Below are 20,434 nucleotides of genomic sequence, written 5' to 3'. Positions count from 1 at the left end.
CTTATAAATGAAAAAAGAAGAGAGGGACTTCCAGTCTTCCTCAAAAATGGAAGGAAGAAGACGAAGGGTGGAAGGGGGTGAAGGAGAACAGGAATAAGATGAAGGGTAGATGGTGGAAAGGTTTCGCATCTGTAAAAAAGAATGAAGAAGACAAAGGGCGACGACTAAGAAAATAGAAATGAAGAAGGGGTAGCCGGGTAGGGTTTTTAGGATTTTAGTTATTTAAAAGGGTCATCGGGGCAAGGCGGGTCCCCGGAGTTTTTTTAAACCCCAACCCGTAACTCACCCCGCACAGATTTAATAAAATCCAACTCGTAACCGCATAAAAACAAAAATAAAAAACGAGGCGGGTCTTGTGGGTAGGGGCAGGTTTTCGGGTTTTTGTTCAGCCCTACATAGAATAACAAGCTCAAATTGTTTGTTTAAATTATATTCATTTGATTAATAAACTAATTCCTAACTAAGCTAATAAGAGCTGAGTAACTTATTGGTTACGTCCACTAGGGGCAAAAATGCAAATGTGGATGTGATTATTATGTTAATAACTACATTTGCATAATGTGGTTATCATTTTTAAGTTTTCGCATCAACATCATACGATTATTATCTGCATCCGCGTGGTTTACTGTGGTTACTATCCGCATATGAGATAATGGGCGTTTTGGATTACTATTTAAATTTATATGCAAAATTAAATAATGTAATTATTACTATATGCAAGCATAAATGAATTAATATTTCACTTATTACACAATTTACGATTATCAAACATATATGATCATTGTCTCATAGAGTAATCGGGATTTAGATTACCTAAATAAAAGAAAAGAAAAAATAAATGTAGTGAGGTATGACTTTGAAATGATAGTGAAAAACGTCATTTTAGTAAATTTAATTAAATATATAATATACATTATATATAAAGGGAATGCAAATACAGTTAATTCACATACTTAAAATTGCTATCTACAAGTGCAAATGCGAATAATAATTTTTGTCATCCATATCTGTATTTATAAATGATGATTAAATATGAATAACGGATGTGAACGGTTAAATATAAAAATTAGACAGCCGACTTGGAATGATAAACATTCGCCGCATTTTCACTCCTATTCCGTGATGAGATTTGATTCTTATACAACACTATCACAATAATTGCACAACAACCCTTCACATGAGGGTAGGCCCCAGTGTATAGGACCTACATTCATGTGAGGAGTTATTGTGCAGTTGTTGTATTAGTGTTGTAAATATATCATTTTCCTTCCGTGATAAATGATTCTCAGCGCTCCTTACACGCCTATGCCTTCGTGGCTTTTTTTAAAAACAAAAAAGACAAGAACAAAACGTGAAACCTGTGTAGTCTCTCTCTCTCTCCGGCACCGTCTCCACCGATGTTCGTCTCCGCCGTTCTCTTTCTCTCTCTTTCTCTTTCTCTCACTTATGAAGCTTAGATTTTGGTACGTGGGTTCGGCCCCAGAGAAGAAGACCCAGATCTTTGTTGTTCAGGCTTGACAGAAAACCCAGAAGCAGAAGAAGATGTTATTATAGGTACTTGCATTTTAAAATTTTTGCTTGAATAAATGTGTTCATATTTTCGGGGTTTTTTCTTCGGTTTCAGTGAGAAAGATGTTGTTATTTGGTCATTATCGTGATGTTGTGTTTCTCATACTCAAAAGATTGTCACATTTAGAAGCTAGAAAACCCAGATCTTGTCTATGTTGGATCCAACTATCATAATGCCAAACGGATAGACTCTTTCAATTAGCAGCCCAGTGTTATGAGCACGAGAAGACTCTATCAATTCCGTCTTTGTCATGCTGTTTTGTGCTTTCTTTCTTGCTTTATTGGAATTGCTACAGTTTCGCCGCTTAACGAGAAAGAGATTTTGCTTCAATTCAAGGGAAACATTTCCAATGGTCCGTGCAATAGCTTAAGTTCGTGGGTTTCGGGTGGGGATCCTTGCCAATATTACAGGGGTGTGTTCTGTAACTCAGCTGGATTCGTTGGAAGGATTGTGTTGTGGAACACTAGTCTTGCTGGGTATTATCCCCAGCCTTATCGGGTTTGAAGTACTTGAGGGTTTTAAAATTGTTTGGAAATCAATTTTCTGGTAATATCCCACAAGAATATGCTGACATTCAGCATTGTGGAAGATCAGAATCATTTGGGAGTGATTGGTTTCAGAGGAGACGGCGCCGGTGACAGATAGGGGCTACTACGCGTCTACGCAGGTTTCACGTTTTGTTTGTTTTTTTTTGAAAAAAAAAAAAAAAAAAGCCACATAGGCGTGAAAGAAGTAATTATAGACGTTATATTCCTGTCCCCTATCCAAAATTGATGTAATATATATAAGTAATTGGTCTTATTAAAAGCGTAAAGCGTCCGTAAGTACTCCGAAAATATACAAGAGAAAGCTCATAGCTAGAAAGTGAAAAAGAAACTGCCAAAATAAAGAAAGAAACCCAAAAAACCCTCAAAACCATAAGCTTTCAAACCCGAACCCTCAAAAAGCACACCCTACCAGAGGACGCACTTGTATCACCAAATTCAAAATCTCCCTCCGAAGAAAGTCTTATTCAATGGCATCCATAATCACCAAGGACAAATCCTCGTTCACCGTGGAATCATCACCCTTTTCAACAAAAGGAGTGGCCGGAGTCAATGAAGACATAGCCGTCTCTAAAAGCGAGGTATGAGTAGTTGAAGCTTTCCCAGTCGGACTCGGGTTAAGAAACCCCCATCGAAGGAAGCCCTTCATCAAAGAAGATGGCTTAACAAAACCCTTCACGGAATCTGCCATTCTCGCAGGTTCCATCACTAGAAGCATTGCATCTGCTTCCTTGGCTGAAGGGGCAAAGATGGGCGGTGTCGGAGAAGGCCCCTCAAACCTGTGAGAAGCATCTAGCGATAATGAAGACAGAACCATCGATGTCTGCAGGGGGAAAACTCAAACCGGGAGACTTCCAGAATCTTGAGCTTGCGAGAAAACTGAACCACGACCTCCAACACAACCAACTTGACAAAAGGAGAATCGACTACTGGATTGGGAACACACCCACCGGCGAAGGGCCTCATCGAGGCAGAGGTAATTTTAAAAATCAAATTATTTTTTTTTAAAAATAAATAAATATGACGTTCAAAATTACTCGTGCGTGCAAGGGGCGTTGTAGAAGAGAAATGCTTGGCTATTCACTGGGATCCCACTGCAATCCCACCATTGCTTACGTGGACAAAAAAAAAATTCTAAAAAAATTGAGATCCCACTACTCTCTCTCTCACAAAATAAGCCAAAAAACTATTTCGAGAATCTTCTGCATAAACCAATCCTCTCTCTCTCTCTCTGTGGAAAAAGTCTCTATTTTTGCCTGAAAAAGTCTCCATTTTCGTCAGAAAATATATCCTTCACCGGAAACGCTCCTCTCTCGCCGGAAAATCTCTCCCTTGCCGAAAAAGCTCTCTCTCTCTCTCTCCGAAAAAGCTTCTCTCTCGCCAGTCAGGTGCCCATTCTCTTTCTTTATATGAATATTTATATTGATTTCTTTTCCAAATATAGTCTTAAAAATTGCCAACATGTTGACATTTGTTTTTAACAAATATCTCTATGTGTGTGTCTACGCATGTTTTTGTGTTTGCTGGAATTGAAAGTAAAATGAGAATATAAAGGGAGAGTTTGTTTTGCGTTTTGTCTTAGTGGAGTTGAAAGTAGAGAGCATTTGTTCTTCAAGTGTAGCTACAATGGGAGGATTTGGAAAGAAGGCATGAGTAGATGTAATATGCTTAATCTCTTTGTTGATTGGGATGAGATGGTGAAGCTTGGAATGTGAGAGTGGAATAAGAAGTCCCTGTATGCTAATAGTTTATAATTTCTGGCTGAATCGAAATGAGATTAAGCATGATAATCATCCCAAAACATAGGAGCAGATTTTGTAAAAAATCTTTTGGAAGGTCAAAACAATTTAAAAAGATTCTTGAGAATATAGTAATATCTCATAATTGGAGTATAAAAGCATAAGTGTTGGTTTAAGCTTCTAGTTGGTGATGCGTGTGTTTTTTGAGTAATGCAGTTTAGTTGATTTATGCAGAATTGTGCAGTTGATAACCGATTTCTGTTGATAATTGTTAGTTTTTGTTTGTTTATCAGTTTGTGTTGTTATTTTGTAATTTTGTTTGGGTGGTGTTCACAATTTTGGAGTTGTCTTGTTTTCAGTTTGCTTAGGAGCTTCTTTTATAAACATTAAATGTTTATGGTGAGGTTAGTTATTGGCTAAGGTCCTGATCCGTGTGAAGGGGATGCTTTACATGGCTCTGAGATTTACCTGACAGGGGAGAGTAGACGAAATGACCCTGCTTTTGAGGGGTTCCTCGTCATTAAAAAAAAAAAAAAGTTTTTGGCTAAGGTCTTGTAATCAAGACCAAATTCTGGTTTGTAGCCTCTTTGTCCCCTAATCAAGTGGCATTTGTCTAGTTTTCTGATGTTATATATATTATTTTCTCTTAACAAATTCTATTGTGTTTCTGAAACTTTGTTAATTGCAATGTTCTTCCTTTAATGGAATTATAGGCATATATGCATTATATTATCTTATTATTATTATTGCATTGGTAATTCTAGGCCACCTTCTGTTCTCTTAAATGGAATTTTCAAGCTCACGGTTGGAGAAAGAGGGCGAAGTTGAATCTCTGTGTACACAAATTCCAAATGACGACGATTCAACCGACGAAGTTGGACCTGAATTTGGTTAGGCTTTTAACTTTTGTATCATTTATCTGAATTCTGTATTATTGATTTGATTTTTTTTATTTTTTATATGTGACTTAGAATTGGCCGATAAGGAGGATAATGAGCCACAATACAAGATGGTAGATGCGAATGATAAAGTTGAAGAACCTAAGGAATTAATGTTGTTTGATTCGTTGGAAGAAGTGGAAGAGTATTATAAGAAGTATGGTCAGCAAGTTGGTTTTGGTGTGGTAAAAAGAACCGGAAAAAATGGGAAAGATGGAAGTCGCAGGTACATAACCCTTACATGTATTCACCAAGGCAAACCAAATAAAGGCAAAGGTGATTGTACAAAGGCAATTCCAAAAATAATTAGAACGCAGTGTAAAGCCAGGATTTGTGCGACATTGTGTGCTGATGGAAAGTGGTTTTTGAGTAATGTTGTAGTGGAGCATAATCATTGTTTAAGCCCAGGAAAAACAAGGTTTTTTAGATGCTATAAGAATAAAGATGCTGCGATGAAAAGTAGGCTTGAACTAAATGATAGAGCTGGAATACCTATGAATAAGAATTTTAATTCTTTAGTTGTTGAAAAAGGGGGGTATGAGCAGCTTACTTTTGGAGATAAAGATTGTAGGAATTATATTGAAAAGGCAAGAGAGCTTCATCTTGGCAAAGGAGGTGCTCAAGCACTTCGTGATTATTTCAGTAGAATGCAAAAGCAGAATGATGGGTTCTATTATGTGATGGATGTCGATGATGATTGTAGGCTGCGAAATGTGTTTTGGGCTGATGCGCGAAGTAGGGCAGCGTATGAATTCTTTGGGGATGTCATCACATTTGATACGACCTATTTGACCAATAGCTATGACATGCCATTTACTCCTTTCGTAGGTATGAATCATCATGGTCAGTCAATACTTTTGGGGGCAGGACTAATATCAAATGAGAATACTGAAACATATGTTTGGTTGTTTAGTACTTTGTTAGAATGCATGAATGGCAAAGCACCAAGTACAATTATAACAGATCAAGATAGGGCAATGAAAAATGCAATTGCTATAGTTTTCGCAGAGAGAACTCGACATAGATATTGTTTGTGGCACATTATGAGAAAACTGCCAGAAAAGTTTGCAGCACATGCTCAATTCAATGGTATTAAGAGTGCCCTCAATGTTTGTTTGTATGATTCTCAAAGTTGTGATGAATTCGAAGAAAGTTGGAAAAGTTTGCTTGAGACTTATAAACTTCAGGACAATGCATGGCTGAATGAATTATATAATGAGCGTACTTTTTGGGTGCCGGCATATATGAAAGATACATTTTGGGCTGGAATGAATATTATGCAACAGAGTGAAAGTATGAATGCTTTTTTTGATGGTTATGTGTACTCACAGACCACACTGAAGGAATTTGTTGATCATTTTGATAATGCTTTGAGGAGAATGGTTGAGAAAGAGAAAAAAGCTGATTTCGATTCTTTTAATCACATAATTCCATGTTTAACCCCCTATCCTTTAGAGGAGAAATTTCAAGATGTGTATACCAATGCGAAGTTCAAAGAAGTTCAGGGGGAGTTTATGAAAGTTGTGGGTTGTAATAACTCTCGTCTTACAGATGAAGGTGCAATTTCTACTTATCAGGTGATTGAAATTGGTGTCATTAATAGAAACATGAAAGACATATCACATTGTGTTTACTACAATGAAGAAGAGGTAGAAGTGAAGTGCACTTGTGCATTGTTTGAAACAAGGGGTATCTTGTGCAGGCATGCAATTTCTGTGCTATTGTCAAAAAAAGTTTCAACGTTGCCACCAAGATTCTTTCTTACGAGATGGAGGAAGGATTTGAAGCGAACATACACATTGTTGAAGAGTAGTTACGACAATTTTGGTGGTAACTCTGATGACGAAAGATATGACAGCTTGTCCAAGAATTTAAATGAATTATTGTCGCTCGGATCAAATGGCAAACACATTTACACTACGGTGATGAAAAGAGTTGATGTTTTAAAAGAGGAATGTCGTAAATTAAGTTGCATTTCAGTCGCATCTTCTAGCTGTAATGAAGTCATTCAAAGTAATGAAGCTTCGACATTGCAAAGTAATAATTTGCTTAGTCCTGTTAAGGTTAAACGTAAAGAGAGACCACCGATTGGAAGAATGGTGCCAATAGTTGAACAAGCAGCGAAAAAGAAGTCACAAGTGACAAATAAGCCATCAACTGACAACAATACCAAAACAAGTAGAAGCAAAAAACAGGTTCATTCATTTTTTTCCCTCATAATTTTAAAACACATACATGCCCTACCTAGGTTTATGTTGTGTTTTGTTTGAAACACATGAACCTAACCATTTTTTAGTTGTAGACCTCAAAAGCAAAGCAAGATCAAGCGAACAAAAGTCAAACTCCATTGCCTTCAATAATTGATGATCAACACGATCATTTAATTCGTACTCAGGTATTTTCATAAATATGTAGACAAATACGACGATTTACTTGATGCCATTTTTAAAATCTTTTAAAATCTTGGGTTGTCTCGTTTGTGTATTAGGTTGGGGTGCCCGTTGATCCAACAGGGGAGTTATCAAGATTGGTATATGAGCACAATTTTGAACGGGCTTTTCACATAGCCATTTCAAGATGTGATTTGTCCATTGTGTCCTGGCTATGTTCACAGGTGAATTTGTCTCATCTAACAATGCGTACAAACTCAACAATATGTTTATAATTTTTTTTTAAAAAAAATAAAAATAATTGATGTTTTTTTGTGAAAGAATAATAACAACTCTTTTTTTGACATTTGAAGTGTTCATTTAAGATACGCATGTGACTGATGTAATGAAAGCTTTATTTTTTAGGTTGATCTACGACGGATATTGTCTGTAGTTCCTCTCCCTCTGAGCCAAGGAGTTCTGCTTCAACTTCTGTGGCGATTAGCTTGTGATTTCAGTAACAACCCATCCCAAAAACTTGCTTGGATGACAGTCATGGTCAATGCAATAATTCCAACCGACCCAGCGATTGCAGTGCATGTACAACCCATCTTATTTCAAGTCTATAACATTCTCAACCATCAAAGTACCTTGCCCACACAAGCTGGTGTTGAGCGTTCAAATATTCATTTTTTGATCAATGTCATCAATTCCATGATCATGACCTCTAAATAGTTCCTTAGGTTATTATATTTGTATTTCTATCATGGTCAGGTTATGTAATTTTGTGATTGTGAAATATTCTTACTATCATGGTCATGTAATTTTTTGATTGTAAGATAGTTCTTAAGTTATTATCTAGATGACCGAATGTTTTGTCAGATTGTCTATAACTGAGCTGAGGTTATGCAAGTGTAAGTTGAAGTCATTTTACTGGGATATTAACTTACCCTCTTTGAAAAAGTTGGTTTTGAATATTAATGATGTGGAGAACCAAGTTGTCCAAACTTTAATTGATGGTTGTCGTGATATGGAAGAGATGGCATTAGAATGTTGTTATGGCCCTTATGGGTTGAAAAGTATACAGGTGTCAGGTCTTCATAAACTCATGTTCATTGAGCTGCTACGAAATCCTCAACTTGAGAGTGTTGAGATCAAACCATCAAATCTTGAATTTTTAGTTTTAAAGGGCTGTGTGAAAATCTAACAAGTTAGTATTATATTCTTACAACATTACTGACAAATGGTTGCATGATGTTCTTTCATTGTCATTTCACTCTGAAGCACGTTGTGGACTGTTGCCTTCACCAGATCAACACTGAAATGCTGTAGACATCTTGGCCCTGCAAGAAAGGGAAACTTGAAAATCTAAGAACATATTTTAACCCATTTCCAAATGCTCATTTTTCACATTAAATTAACCATTCAGTTGTAAGAACAAAAGGATCCAAACCAATGCAGTTTAGGGACTCGGTGTTGTCTACAAACTCTTTGACAAGAAAGACATCTCTTGAAGTCAAAAGTGATAACAACTGAGTATAAATGAATAAGATTTGTTCCACAAAGCCAGCAAAATAACCAGACCACTGACACACCAATAGTAAACAACCCCAAGAGAAATCTGGAAAATCCATCCAACTAACAGAATTCTTATTGAAAAACAGAAAATTTCAGGCAATCATGAGCGGGTTTCAATTCAAAATCCTCATTCTTGCATCACATGAAGACAAGGATGGGCTACTGAATCAGCAAGCATTACTCATATATACTTTAAATTGAGAACTTAACATTTTCCTCAAAAATATAGAGGACACACACGTCAAGCTTAACAATGGAACAAGCTCAAAATTTAGGTTCATGAATGTAGCGAACTTTGGGTTTATCATATTTTTTATTTTAGAAATGTAGTGTATATATATATGTACATTTTTTTTATTTTTTATTTTAATAAAAAAAGAAAAAGAAAATGCTGAAGAGGTGGCTGGAAGTGCCGCGCAATGAGGTGGCTACCCAATCGGCAGTCACCTCTTCAGTAATTTTTTTAAATATATATATATATATATATATATTATTGTGATGAACACGTGTCGGCTTCTTATTGGGTGTGACGTGGCTGACTAACGGGATCTGTTAACTTGATAAATATAAAACGTATTCAGAGACTGATTTGTAATTATAATTTACCACAAAGACCATCAATGAATTTTTTAAACAACATGGAGCCATTTGTAATTTAGGCTAACCCTAAGGATCAATGTTACAATTATCCATAGAAAAAAAAAAAAATCTTGTCATGAGAAGAAATGGGTCCCTTCCTGCGCAGGAAGGGATCTTGCGCTTGCACAAGCGCAAGAGGGGGATCCTTCATGCGCTCAAGTGTAGGAGCACAGATCCTCTTCATTTTAGACATATTTGTTTTTGTTCATTATTCTGCGTTTTCCTTGCAAGCAACTTCACTAACACCATCCAACAATTGGAACAAAAAAAAAAAATACCAACACCAACCAACAAAAAACCGATTTTTCTCCTCAAACCGAATAACAACCAAGCAAAATCACCTACCGCAGTATACCCATAAAAATTCTAGAGAGAGAGTACCATGCATTTGAATAAAGTTCGAGACACGAACACGTTGCCGGAGAAGGACACACTGTCGGGAACACGAACACGCTGCCAGAGAAGGACGGACGAGAGATACAGGCCGGTGGAGACGGCGCCAGTGAAGAAGGACGAACGACCGACTGGAGAAGAAAGAGAGATGTTGGGAGGGAAAATGAAAAAAAAAAAAAAAAAAAAAAAAATAAAACTATCTCCCAACATGTTTTATGGCCTGTTTGGATGCAAGAATTGAATTCTAATTTTATTTAACTTTTTGCTATAGTATTTGATTTTTTTCAAAAATAAATCATATTTTATTCTATCAAAGTTAAATCTCAAAATTCAACACCGAATAAAAATTGAATTCTGATTTAAAAATTCGTACACAAAAACAGACCATTGGGATTAAAAAAAAAATGCCATATAGGCTGGGTGGGATGGGAGGATGGGAGCGCATAGCCCATCATTTGTCGTTGACTCGTTGGAGAATCACCCCTAGGCCCTAACGGCCACTACCGAACGAGGAACTCCTGAACTCCACATAGTGGCTTAAATTTTAAAATGGTGCATACCGTTTAAAGTAGTCGTCAAAAATATTTTCGACTATGAGTGCGCACCGTTTCAGAGCCCTAACGAGGAACCCAACCCGGTTCTCTCTGCAACGGCTGGCCTCGTCGGCGGCGAGCCCTGGACGGTCACCGAAATTCTTCACCGACGATGTTGAGGTCGGCAGCGCAGTGTACCGGCACGCGCTGAAACTCCAGCGTCCCACCACCATAAAGTGGACGACGCAGTTGGTGAACTCCGTTAGCTTAATCGGGTTGGTGGACTATCCATTGAGGATCATCAAGTCGAAAACCGGTAGATTGGGTGCTTACACTCTTCTATCCGTCGAAGCCTCCCGTGATTCCAATGCCACATTTAGGTTTGGGCACTAATTCAATTTTTGTTTTTGGGTTATTTGTTGATTCTAGGGTTTGGTACTGTGCAAACTTACATTGTACAATTTGTGAACAGGATACTAATGGAGATGTGGGACGAGATGGCAGAAATGTGTCTAAAGCATTTAGAACCGAATGATTTTGTCTATGTTTCAGGTCGTTTATGGTCTTACAAAAAGGATCTCAAAACATGTTACAAGGTTCAGAAGCTAATTATTTTTTTGACCGCTTTTTTTGGTTGCTTACTGATATCGCTAAAATAATTATGTTTTGGTGCAGAATGGGTGATTACAATTGTTTATCACTTCGGTTGAACTGAATCTTTAGCCTTGTTTAGCGGTGACAAATAGATAGTGGTGTATCAATTTTATTTCAGGATTCAAGTTACACCTTATATCTAATAGCATTCAAGCTCTCAATTTATGGTTATGTGTTGCATTATTTTTCTTTTACTGATCATGTTACGTATTATTTTGACAATATGGAGGTGGTGAAAGAATTGATAGATTTCTCATTTCTCCCAAGTGGGAGGCTCAGTTTTCGTACGTTGTTGAGGGCATGTTCCCAAGATTCTTTCAGATCACTTTCCTGTTCTACTTGATTGTGTGAATTTTAGAGGGGGCAAAAGGTATTTTAAATTTGAAACACGTGGCTGAAAACAGATGGTTTTGTAAGGTGAGGCACTGGTAGAGTTCTTATTGATTCTAGGGTTTTCCTAGTTTTGTTTTGGCTCATAAACTAAAAGCTTTAGAAGCTGATTCAAAGATGTGAAATGAAATGAATTTTGGTAGTGTGGAGATGAAAAAAAAATGTCTCTTTTTGATGATATAAAAGGGCTGGATGTGCTTGAAGAACAAAGATCTCTTTCTAGTGAGGAGAAATTGAGGAAGGATGTGGCTATAGTTGAGTTGGAGAAGACTATTCTTTTGAAGGAGGTGGGTTGGAGGCAAAAGTCGAGGGTGCTGTGATAATAGAGGGTGATAAAAATACCAAGTCCTTCCATTAGGTTGCTAACTCCAATAGAAGATGTAATACGATAGGGAATTTGGTTATCAATGGTGATATTTCTTCTAATCCTACTGAAATTCAGGATCCTATAGTTCAATTTTACAAAACTTTCTCCTGAGAATGAAAATTGGAAACCATATTTGACAGTCTTCCTTTTCAATCAATTAGTGAGAAGGAGGCAGATTGGGTGGAGCAAGTTTTCGAGGAAAGGGAGGTTTTTTTTTTGTTTAGTAAGAGAAATATCATTAAAAAACGCAAAGCGCAGTCAAGTACACAAGGAGTATACAAGAGAAGCGTCTAAGACGGAGAAAAAAAAAGAATAAGAAAATCATGAAAGCTAATCACTAAGGAAGTTAGGAACGTAGCAGTCCAAGGGAACAAAGAATAAAAAAAGAAAGTTCTGAGTTTCTCAATTGTCATTTCTTTGTCCTCGAAGTTTCTATCATTTCGTTTCCTCCACAAGCACCACAAAAGGCAAGAAGGAACAATCTTCCACATGATAGCATTTTGAGAGCAACTACTCGTCCATCAGCAAGCGAATAAATCAACCACCCGAAGAGGCATAACTCAAGACAAACTGAAGCGGTTGAAGATGGCAATCCATAAGGCACGAGCAACCTCATAATGGAGAAGAAGGTGGTTCACAGACTCCCCATTCATTTTGCACATATAACACCTATCAATCACAATAACATGCCTCTTTTTAAGATTATCCAAGGTAAGGATCTTCCCTAATGCCGCCGACGAAGCAAAAAATGCCACTTCAAGGGAACCTTGGTCCGCTTAATAATTCTCCAGGGGAAAGGATCTTTCTCTTTGCAAGCAAGGACCTTATAGAAAGAACTAACATCAAACTTCCCTTTGTGTGAAGGAGTCCACCAAAGCTTGTTGTCCCCTCGATTTCTCACTCTAATGGAATACAACAAGGTGAAGAAGGAAGCTAAGACTTCCTCCTCCCAGTCGTGGGCCGCTTGAATAAAGTTGATGTCCCACTGAAGGGAACCACTCTTCGGAACCAAGTGAGCTACAACAAGTGCATCCTTGTCACGAGTAATGTCATATAAAACTGGGAATGCTTCCTTGAGAGTCATCTCTCCACACTACACATCATGCTAAAATCGATTTTATCATGGACCCATGTCCGAAAATAAATCCGGTATGACTTCAAAACAAACTCAACCCCTTCCTTATATTCTTCCAAAGCTCTACTCCATGAGACCCAAGGGGATCGAAGGAGCACCACCCATCCCACGCACCACCATAGTTAGCATCCACAATAAATTTTCACCAAGCCTCTCTCTCATGCACATAACGCCACGATCACTTCCCTAACAGAACCCTGTTGAAGATCCTCAAATTCCGAATGCCCAAGCCTTCTAAAGAAATAAGGGAACAAACCTTGGACCAACTAAATAGAGGAAAGGAAGGTTTTTGAGGTAGGGAAAGATATGAATGGGGTTAAGGCTTCAGGTCCAGATGTTTTTTCTATGAATTTTTTCCAAACTTGCTCGGATGTTATCAAAATCAATGTTATGAAAGTATTTCTGGATTTCCATTAGCATGGTAAGTTTGAAAGAAGTTTTAACGCTACTTTTATTACTCTTATTCCTAAGAAAGTAGGGATTGTTAAGGTTAAAGGCTTTCATCCTATTAGTCTAGTGTGTGGTGTCTATAAAATTTTTGCGAAAGTCTTGGCAAATAGTTTGAAAATTGTTCTGGATAATATCATTTCCAAGACTCATAATGCTTTATAATAGGTTGTCATATCCTAGATTATGTTCTTATCGCCAATGAATGTCTAGATAGTCGTCTGAAATCTAGTGAGTCAGGCGTGTTATGCAAATTGGACTTGGAGAAGGCTTACGACAACGTTGGTTGGAATTTTTGGTTATATATGTTAAGGAGATATGGCTTTGGGGAGAAATGACATAATTGGATTGCTCCACTACATATCCACGGTTCGATTCTATATTCTAATTAATGGTACTCCTAGCGGTTTTTTCTGTAGTTTGCTTTTCTCCTCTCTATGAAATGTGAGATGGTAGGGCGTAAGACAGGGTGATCCTTTTTCTATAGTTTGCTTTTACGAAGTTCTCCTTCCCAACGTTGACTCCTCCTTCCCATTGGAAAAGCATTTGGAGGACTAAGGCTTATCTAAGGATGGCTTTCTTCACTTAGACAACATCTTTAGGAAAAATTATCATTCTGGATAATCTTCGCAAACATCAAATCATAGTGATGGATTGGTGTTGTATATGTAAAAAGTGTGGGAAAATGAAGGGTTATGTTTTTCAGGTGTTTGGAGTAGTGTGGGTTATGGCTTGACAAGTGGTGTAGATCTATTGACTTGTTGGAAATGAAGGGTTAGTCAAAATGATGTTAAAATTGTTTGGAATGTAATCCCCTAATGTTCAATGTGGTGCATTTGGAGAGAAAAGAATTCTCCAAGTTTCGATGATTGTGAGAAGACGAATTCAGATCTACATCTATGTTTTCTTAAATCTCTGTTTGAGTGGATCTCGCCTCTCTTCCTTTCTCTCCACTCTAGCGGTGGCGCGTTTTGGCGTGTCACGCTAGGGCTTTGTTTCTTTCAGAGGTGCTTTCATCGAAGTTTTCATCAGTGCTTTTCTGGGGTCAGTTTTTGTTTTTGTTTTCATAATCGGGCTAGAGCTTTCATCGGATCTCTTTCGTCTTCTTCGACAGCAGTCTTGCGAGTATCTCGCCATGTTGTTTCTTTTTTAGGCTTCTCAGTTAAAGAAGAGATGGAGCGTCAATTCTCTGTGGAAGCCAAAGGGTTCTATTTTTCAGTGAAGGCTAATGTGTTTGAGATTCGCTTGGAGGAAAGGAGGAAGGGGTTTTCTAGTTTTATTTTTTTGGATCTCTAGTGTTCTGCATGGTGGTCGTTACCTTGAGGTGGCTACCTTCGCTGAGGATGGTCGTAAAGGGGTTATTTGGCTCTCTGAAGGCCGTGAAGGATGGGGCTGGTCTCGGGTTGTGGGCGAGTTGCGGAAGATGCTTACTTTTCTCGGGTCAGAGGCTCGGTCACTGGTTTCTAAGGCGTCTACATCGGAGGGGATACAGAAGGGGGGTGTTTCGTCTAGTCGTCTGGGTGGGGTTTCTCCATCTTTTGTGGAAGTGGTTTGGGGAGAAGCTGTTTTTCATGTCAAACATCTTGGGTAGCGGGTTTCGGAGTTAGAGCTGCGTGGGTTGGATATGCTTCCGGAGGCGTGGTGTAGGGTGGTCGAAGACGAGAGAATGGCGGTGAATTGCTATGCTTTGGAGGAGCAACTGCACGGGTCAACGGAGAAGAATGCGAATCCAGTCTACTTCCATGGTGGCGGCGAGGCTAGGAAGAAGAAGAAGCTAGGGCTTTCTCATTCGTTGAAGAAGCTTCTAGAGTGGCTTTGGGCTGCTTTGGACTAGGTTTGTACTTCCGGGTTCAAGTGTGTTGGGTTGGGTCTAAAGCCCAAATGTGGCAACCGGGCTAGGACTAAGGCCATGGTGAAGAAAATTTCTGCTGGCCTTGGGTCTTCTTCAGTGGACTCTAATCCTAGTTTTCTAGGTTTCTCTGCCGGTTCAGAACCCGGTTCCGTTCCTGCTCAGCCTGAGACGTCTTTGGTGGCTTTCCTGGCTGTCTCCAGGTACACTGCAATTCGACAATTGGGGTCTTCTCAGAAGTTCGTGAGTCTTATTGATTCTAGGTTCTCTCCCCCGCCCTCGCCCCCGCCCCCGCCCCCATGGTCACCAGAGGCGCCGTCTTTGATGCCTTTTGTAGCTTCTACCCGGTCTGAGGGGACCGCTCTGGCACCAGCAAGTAATGTTGTTGGGTCTTTTTCTTTGGGTGGCTCTTTTTCGGTTGTTGCTTGTTCAGTTCTTCAATCCTTCTCTGACATGCTGCCTTTGCAAGTATCCTCTTCTTCTCAGTCTTGCATCACCTCCTCTCAATCTTTTTCAGGGGTGGCTGGGTTGGGAAAGAGGTTGTGTTCCTCTTCTCCTGCGTTGTCGAACTTTAAGCCGTTCCAGAAGTATTATCGGAAGGCTAGGGAAGTCAGAGAAGTGCATATGGACAAGAATTTTTTTGCCGATTCTATGGAAGCTTTGAGGCCAGTTGCTCAAGTGCCGGGGTTTCTTTCTCTACTTCCGCCTATCAGTGATCCAGCCGAGAAAGTAGCTGTTGTGCTTCCAGTGCAGGATTCTGCTAGTGTGGTAGTTTTCGTGAAAGATATGGGTAAGTCTCCCTCTCCGGTGAGGGGTTTCTCAATCCGAGCTCTAGTTGTGCAAGTTAATCTCTCACATAAAGTGTTGGTCGTGTCTGCGTCGATTTCGGTTGTTAAGGAAGGTGTGTCAACTCCGAGTTCTCCTACCGGCATTAAGGGAGAGGATCTCAGGGTGAATGGTTTGACCAAATCTCAAAAGTGGCCAGTAGGTTTTGGTCCGTCCGAGGAGGTGGTTGTGTGGGAGCAGGGCGACGAGGTATGGGATGGGGAGGATGGCGACTCCCCTTACCCTTTGGGTGTTTTACCCTTTGCGTGGGAGCAGGGCAATGAGGTATGGGATGGGGAGGATGGCGACTCCCCTTACCCTTTGGATTTGGAGTTGGATAGTGATGAGGATATGGATCCGTCCTTGGCGATTTTGGAAGCCATTGAAGAGGACTTCCATCGGGGAGTTAAGGCAGCGCGTCCAAAGGTAGGATGGAAGTTTTGAATCTAGTAAGCTTCATCAACTACGGTGATTCTAGCGCGTCCTCCTGGCTTAGGAAAAGCAAGGCACACATGGTGTAGGGTTGGGGTCTTCCGAAGGTTTTGGGTTTGAGGGCTTGAGTTTTTTAGGGTTGTTGGGTTTTTTTTCTTGTTGTAGGCTGTTTTGGTAGTTTCTTTGTATACTTCGTGTACTTAAGGGCGCCTTACGCTTTTTTTATAAAATTTTTATTACTTATAAAAAAAAAAAAAAAAAAAAAATTGTAGAAGTTGTGCTCGCTTTTCTCTTTATTGACTTGCCGGGTGATTTCTCTTGTATATTCTCTATGTATTTGGGTTGCCTCCTTGTGCTTTTTAATGAATTTGTTTTACTTATAAAAATGAATAAAAAAATAATTAGTCATTTATTATTGCCAATAGAGTAAGATCATTCACTAATGTTGATACAATACCTTAGACCTTTACCCTCTTCCGATGATTTTGGGCTACTGATAAATATGCATAACCTCTATCTGTATAATCATTTTGTTTGTCGTTTGTAGGTCATCGCAAACGAGTTGAATTATATTGACCAAGGTTTCCAAGGCCCAAATCGCCACAAAGTTGAGGGGTCACAAGCAGGAGCAGGTACAACTTCTAATTCTATGGTTTTGTTGGATATGTTATGCTATTTCTGGGTTAGCGAAACCTTTTTCTGGAGTTCATTGGAAATTACTAGAAAACTAAAAAGGAAGTCACAAAAAACGAGGTATATTTTTAAATGGAGCGAGTTGTCCACACAGGATTTGTATAGCTGACCTAGAAACTGTTTGAACAATGCACTTGGGATGATGGTGATTATAGTAATGTAATTTGTGTGCTTATGTGCATATAATTAAATTAATGCTTAGCACAAGTGATGGTCGAAAGGTTTTTACATTTCAGTTTTGAAGTTTGAGAGTTGAATCTTTGAGGCTTTTGACTGATCCAACTTTTAGTTAGGTTGTCTTAAGCAGCACAACCTGTTGCATGGGTCCATGTGCTCATTTTGAGTCATTTGGAGTTTTGTTCTAGGGACAAAATAATAGCTTAGTTGAGCAGGGGATCAGCTTTTTGTTTAATTGGCCCCGGACCATTCAATTGCATGATTATTGATAGGGTTTTCTCTTCGCCATAATCTATACTATGTTTATTATGACACTCCTTAAAAGCTGTTCATTTTAGGTATTTTCCTTTTTTTCACATGCTTATCTATTTCTTTATCCCTTATCTTGTCACATTATAGGAGGAGCCGGCTTGGAAGTGGATAAAAACCGCCTCTACTTGTGGCAGGTGTTTTTCACCAATCCATATGAATGGTGGGATAACAGGAAACATAAGGTAAATTCTTGGCAGCCAGATTTCAGGCACAGGCATACTGGTGAGACTCTCTGGTTGAGTCCGAATGATCCTCCGTGGATTAAAAGACAACTGCAGTTACTTGATACACAGATGGCAACACAAAGCCAAGGAGATTGTGTAGGTTCCCGTTCCCGTTCCCGTGTCTCTATGTGGGTGTATGATGACTAGGGATGAGTCTGCAGGCTTGAAAGAACTATTTGCTGTTGCATACCAGTTATATTCAAGGTTTTACGATGTTACTCATGGCGTCTAACTTGATGGATGGACAATGAATAACATAAAGTAATACTGATACTAGACAGGAATTTAAGCGTGAACCTGGTTTTACTACCCCAAGCACACATATTAATCTCAGAGGTTGAAGCATATCAAGCACTGAAGATTACTCTGTATCCGGTTCTTTGTACAGCAGGCTACAGACTTACAGGTACCAGATACATGACAAAAATGAATACAAGGTTTTCTTGGCTTTGTTTTTCCTTGTACAGGCTAGCCACTTCAGGGGACGCTTCATTATAGCGTAACTGCAATGTCTTGAGCACATAATGCATCTATACAAAGTTGTTGCTTTCTTCAAAGTAAGTTTCAAGAAGCAAACTGTTCTCTGAAACTGTATGTGTAGATTTAATGAGAATTTCTGAAACTTTCTGTTTATTTACTGAGGATTTCTCTCCAAAGGATGTTGGTTGACTTTCTTAGGTTTTTGGGCTTTTTAGCTGGTTTGCATATGCCTTTGGATTAAGTTTCCCCACCTGTCTATATACTTGCAGCATCAACATACTCCCAGATTTTCAATTGAAATGAGAGAAAAAAAAAAATCAGAAGAATATATAGATTTTCTGTTTATTTATGGCACGGTTTTACAAGTGCTACAGTAGTTCCATAGAAACCGATTGAACTGTTTATTATTCTCGGTATACTTCTTTGTGTCGTTTTCTCTTTGTATGGTATAACACCCCATTGATTTTCTCTGTTCACTTCTCCGGTCTTTCCTCCAAGAGAAAAAGTGAGATATGAATGTATCTATGGAAACTGGCCTGCCACAGATATTTCATGGAAAGTTCATTATTTACGAACGTAAATTGTATACATAAAATAAGAAATGGAATGACTCCATGTCTAAAATCAATAAATTCTAAAAAATTTCATATTTATAGATTTTTAAGGCCCCAATATTATATAATTATTTATTTACCAGAATTGAGGGCCTTAATTAGAGATAATTTATTAATTTTTTACCATATTAGATTTTTAAAACTTTTTTTTAGAAATAACTTTTATGGTAAAATTAATAATTGAAAGTCTTAATTAGAGATTATTTATAAAAATAATTTATCATATTGGAACTTTAAATTTTTTATTGTAAAATTATTGAAGGCCACCTCTAGATCAAGTTAGGCCACCCCAGCCCATAGGGGTGGCCGGGAGCCATCCCCGATAACCTATGAGGGTGGATGCCCACTCCTTTCATTATTATTTTTTTTGTAAAAAATATACATATTCTTTTCAAACTACCATTTAATTGTCAATGTTCCCCTCAAATTACTAAAACATGCTAATGTCTCTTTTAAGACCAACAAAAAGATAAAAATGACTTTAATTTTTTTTAATAAGACAAAAATGTCTTTATAAATTCGAAAAAAAAATAATAACTAAAAAAACAACTTTTTTTTAAAGAGAATAAAATAAAAAATTAGAGAAAAAGTGAAAAAATAATAATAATAACAAAAATTAAAAAAAAATAACGAAAAACTAAAAAAATAACGAAAAAAAGAAAAGAAAAGGAAAACAAGAAACCGTTTTTATTTTTTATTTTGTTTTTTTTTTATAAGTTTTTTTTAAAGTATTTAATAATTTTATGAAGGGCATTTTTGTCATTAGGGGGGACATTGACATTTTTAGGTAGTTTAGAAAGGGAGATTGACACAATTGATAATTTGAGGGCACATTAACAATGAGATAGTAGTTTGAGGGAGTTATGTGTACTTTTCTCTATTTTTTTAAATAATTTTCATAGTTTTATAGATTTATATTTTTATTATTAAGAGCGACACGTACTGTTTAATTATTGGTATTGACATAGCACCTAATTGAATATGTTAAATTTTTCAATGAAATTTGACTTTAGGAATTAAATTATTTTTTTATCATACCCTAAATGAAACAATTTATAAATTAGACGAACCGCCTATACTGATTTTACAATTTTTTTCCTTTTTATATTTACTGGCAGTCATATTGGAAAGAATAATGATTCAATGCCACCCAAATATACAACTTTTCACCACCTTGCCTATGTAGTAAGGTGGTCCCCCACTATTTTTTGAATTTTTTTATTTTTTAAAAATAAATTAAGGTGGGGGACCACCTTACCACATAGACAAGATAGTAAAAAATTGTATATTTAGGTGGTAATGAATCATTACTCTATTGAAAAATGCATATACCACTCCATGGTCTACCCCCAAGGCCCCGACCCATTTCAAGTCTAGAAAATCCTCGATATCCCCACCAGGGCAGCCACCAGAAAGAAGAAAATCAAGAAATCCGATTCAATCCAACGGCCAAGATTCCCTCATCCCGAACGCAAGCACTAGATCATTCTGGAACCCTCCACGTGGCATCACACCTAACCCTCACTCATAA

The 20,434-nt window shown here is 38.0% G+C and overlaps 2 protein-coding genes across 5 annotated transcripts; both read left to right on the top strand.

Annotated features, from left to right (window-relative positions):
* The first annotated feature begins 1,329 nt into the window (after window positions 1-1,329).
* LOC133870406 (protein FAR1-RELATED SEQUENCE 5-like) lies at window positions 1,330-8,174 on the top strand. 4 transcript variants are annotated; one of them, XM_062307522.1, is made up of 7 exons: window positions 1,330-1,554; window positions 3,397-3,503; window positions 4,619-4,744; window positions 4,826-6,987; window positions 7,095-7,187; window positions 7,281-7,406; window positions 7,588-8,174. In XM_062307522.1, exons 3-7 carry the CDS (start codon window positions 4,639-4,641, stop codon window positions 7,894-7,896), a joined length of 2,796 nt encoding a protein of 931 aa, XP_062163506.1. In that variant the 5' UTR covers window positions 1,330-1,554; window positions 3,397-3,503; window positions 4,619-4,638; the 3' UTR covers window positions 7,897-8,174. The 4 variants fall into 4 exon arrangements, 3 of the variants coding, with proteins under 3 accessions (XP_062163506.1, XP_062163503.1, XP_062163504.1); XM_062307520.1 differs by lacking the exon at window positions 1,330-1,554 and adding an exon at window positions 2,313-3,091; XM_062307519.1 differs by lacking the exon at window positions 3,397-3,503.
* Window positions 8,175-10,241: 2,067 nt separating this feature from the next.
* On the top strand, window positions 10,242-18,442 carry LOC133871226 (protein OSB1, mitochondrial-like). Its single transcript, XM_062308625.1, has 4 exons — window positions 10,242-10,684; window positions 10,777-10,900; window positions 16,951-17,035; window positions 17,673-18,442. The coding sequence occupies exons 1-4, from the start codon at window positions 10,365-10,367 to the stop codon at window positions 17,954-17,956; spliced, it is 813 nt and encodes a 270-aa protein (XP_062164609.1). The 5' UTR covers window positions 10,242-10,364; the 3' UTR covers window positions 17,957-18,442.
* Window positions 18,443-20,434: the final 1,992 nt, after the last annotated feature.

The sequence above is a fragment of the Alnus glutinosa genome, chromosome 6, assembly GCF_958979055.1.
Source record: "Alnus glutinosa chromosome 6, dhAlnGlut1.1, whole genome shotgun sequence".
NCBI lineage: Eukaryota > Viridiplantae > Streptophyta > Magnoliopsida > Fagales > Betulaceae > Alnus > Alnus glutinosa.
This window is presented reverse-complemented; position numbering and strand designations above follow the sequence as displayed.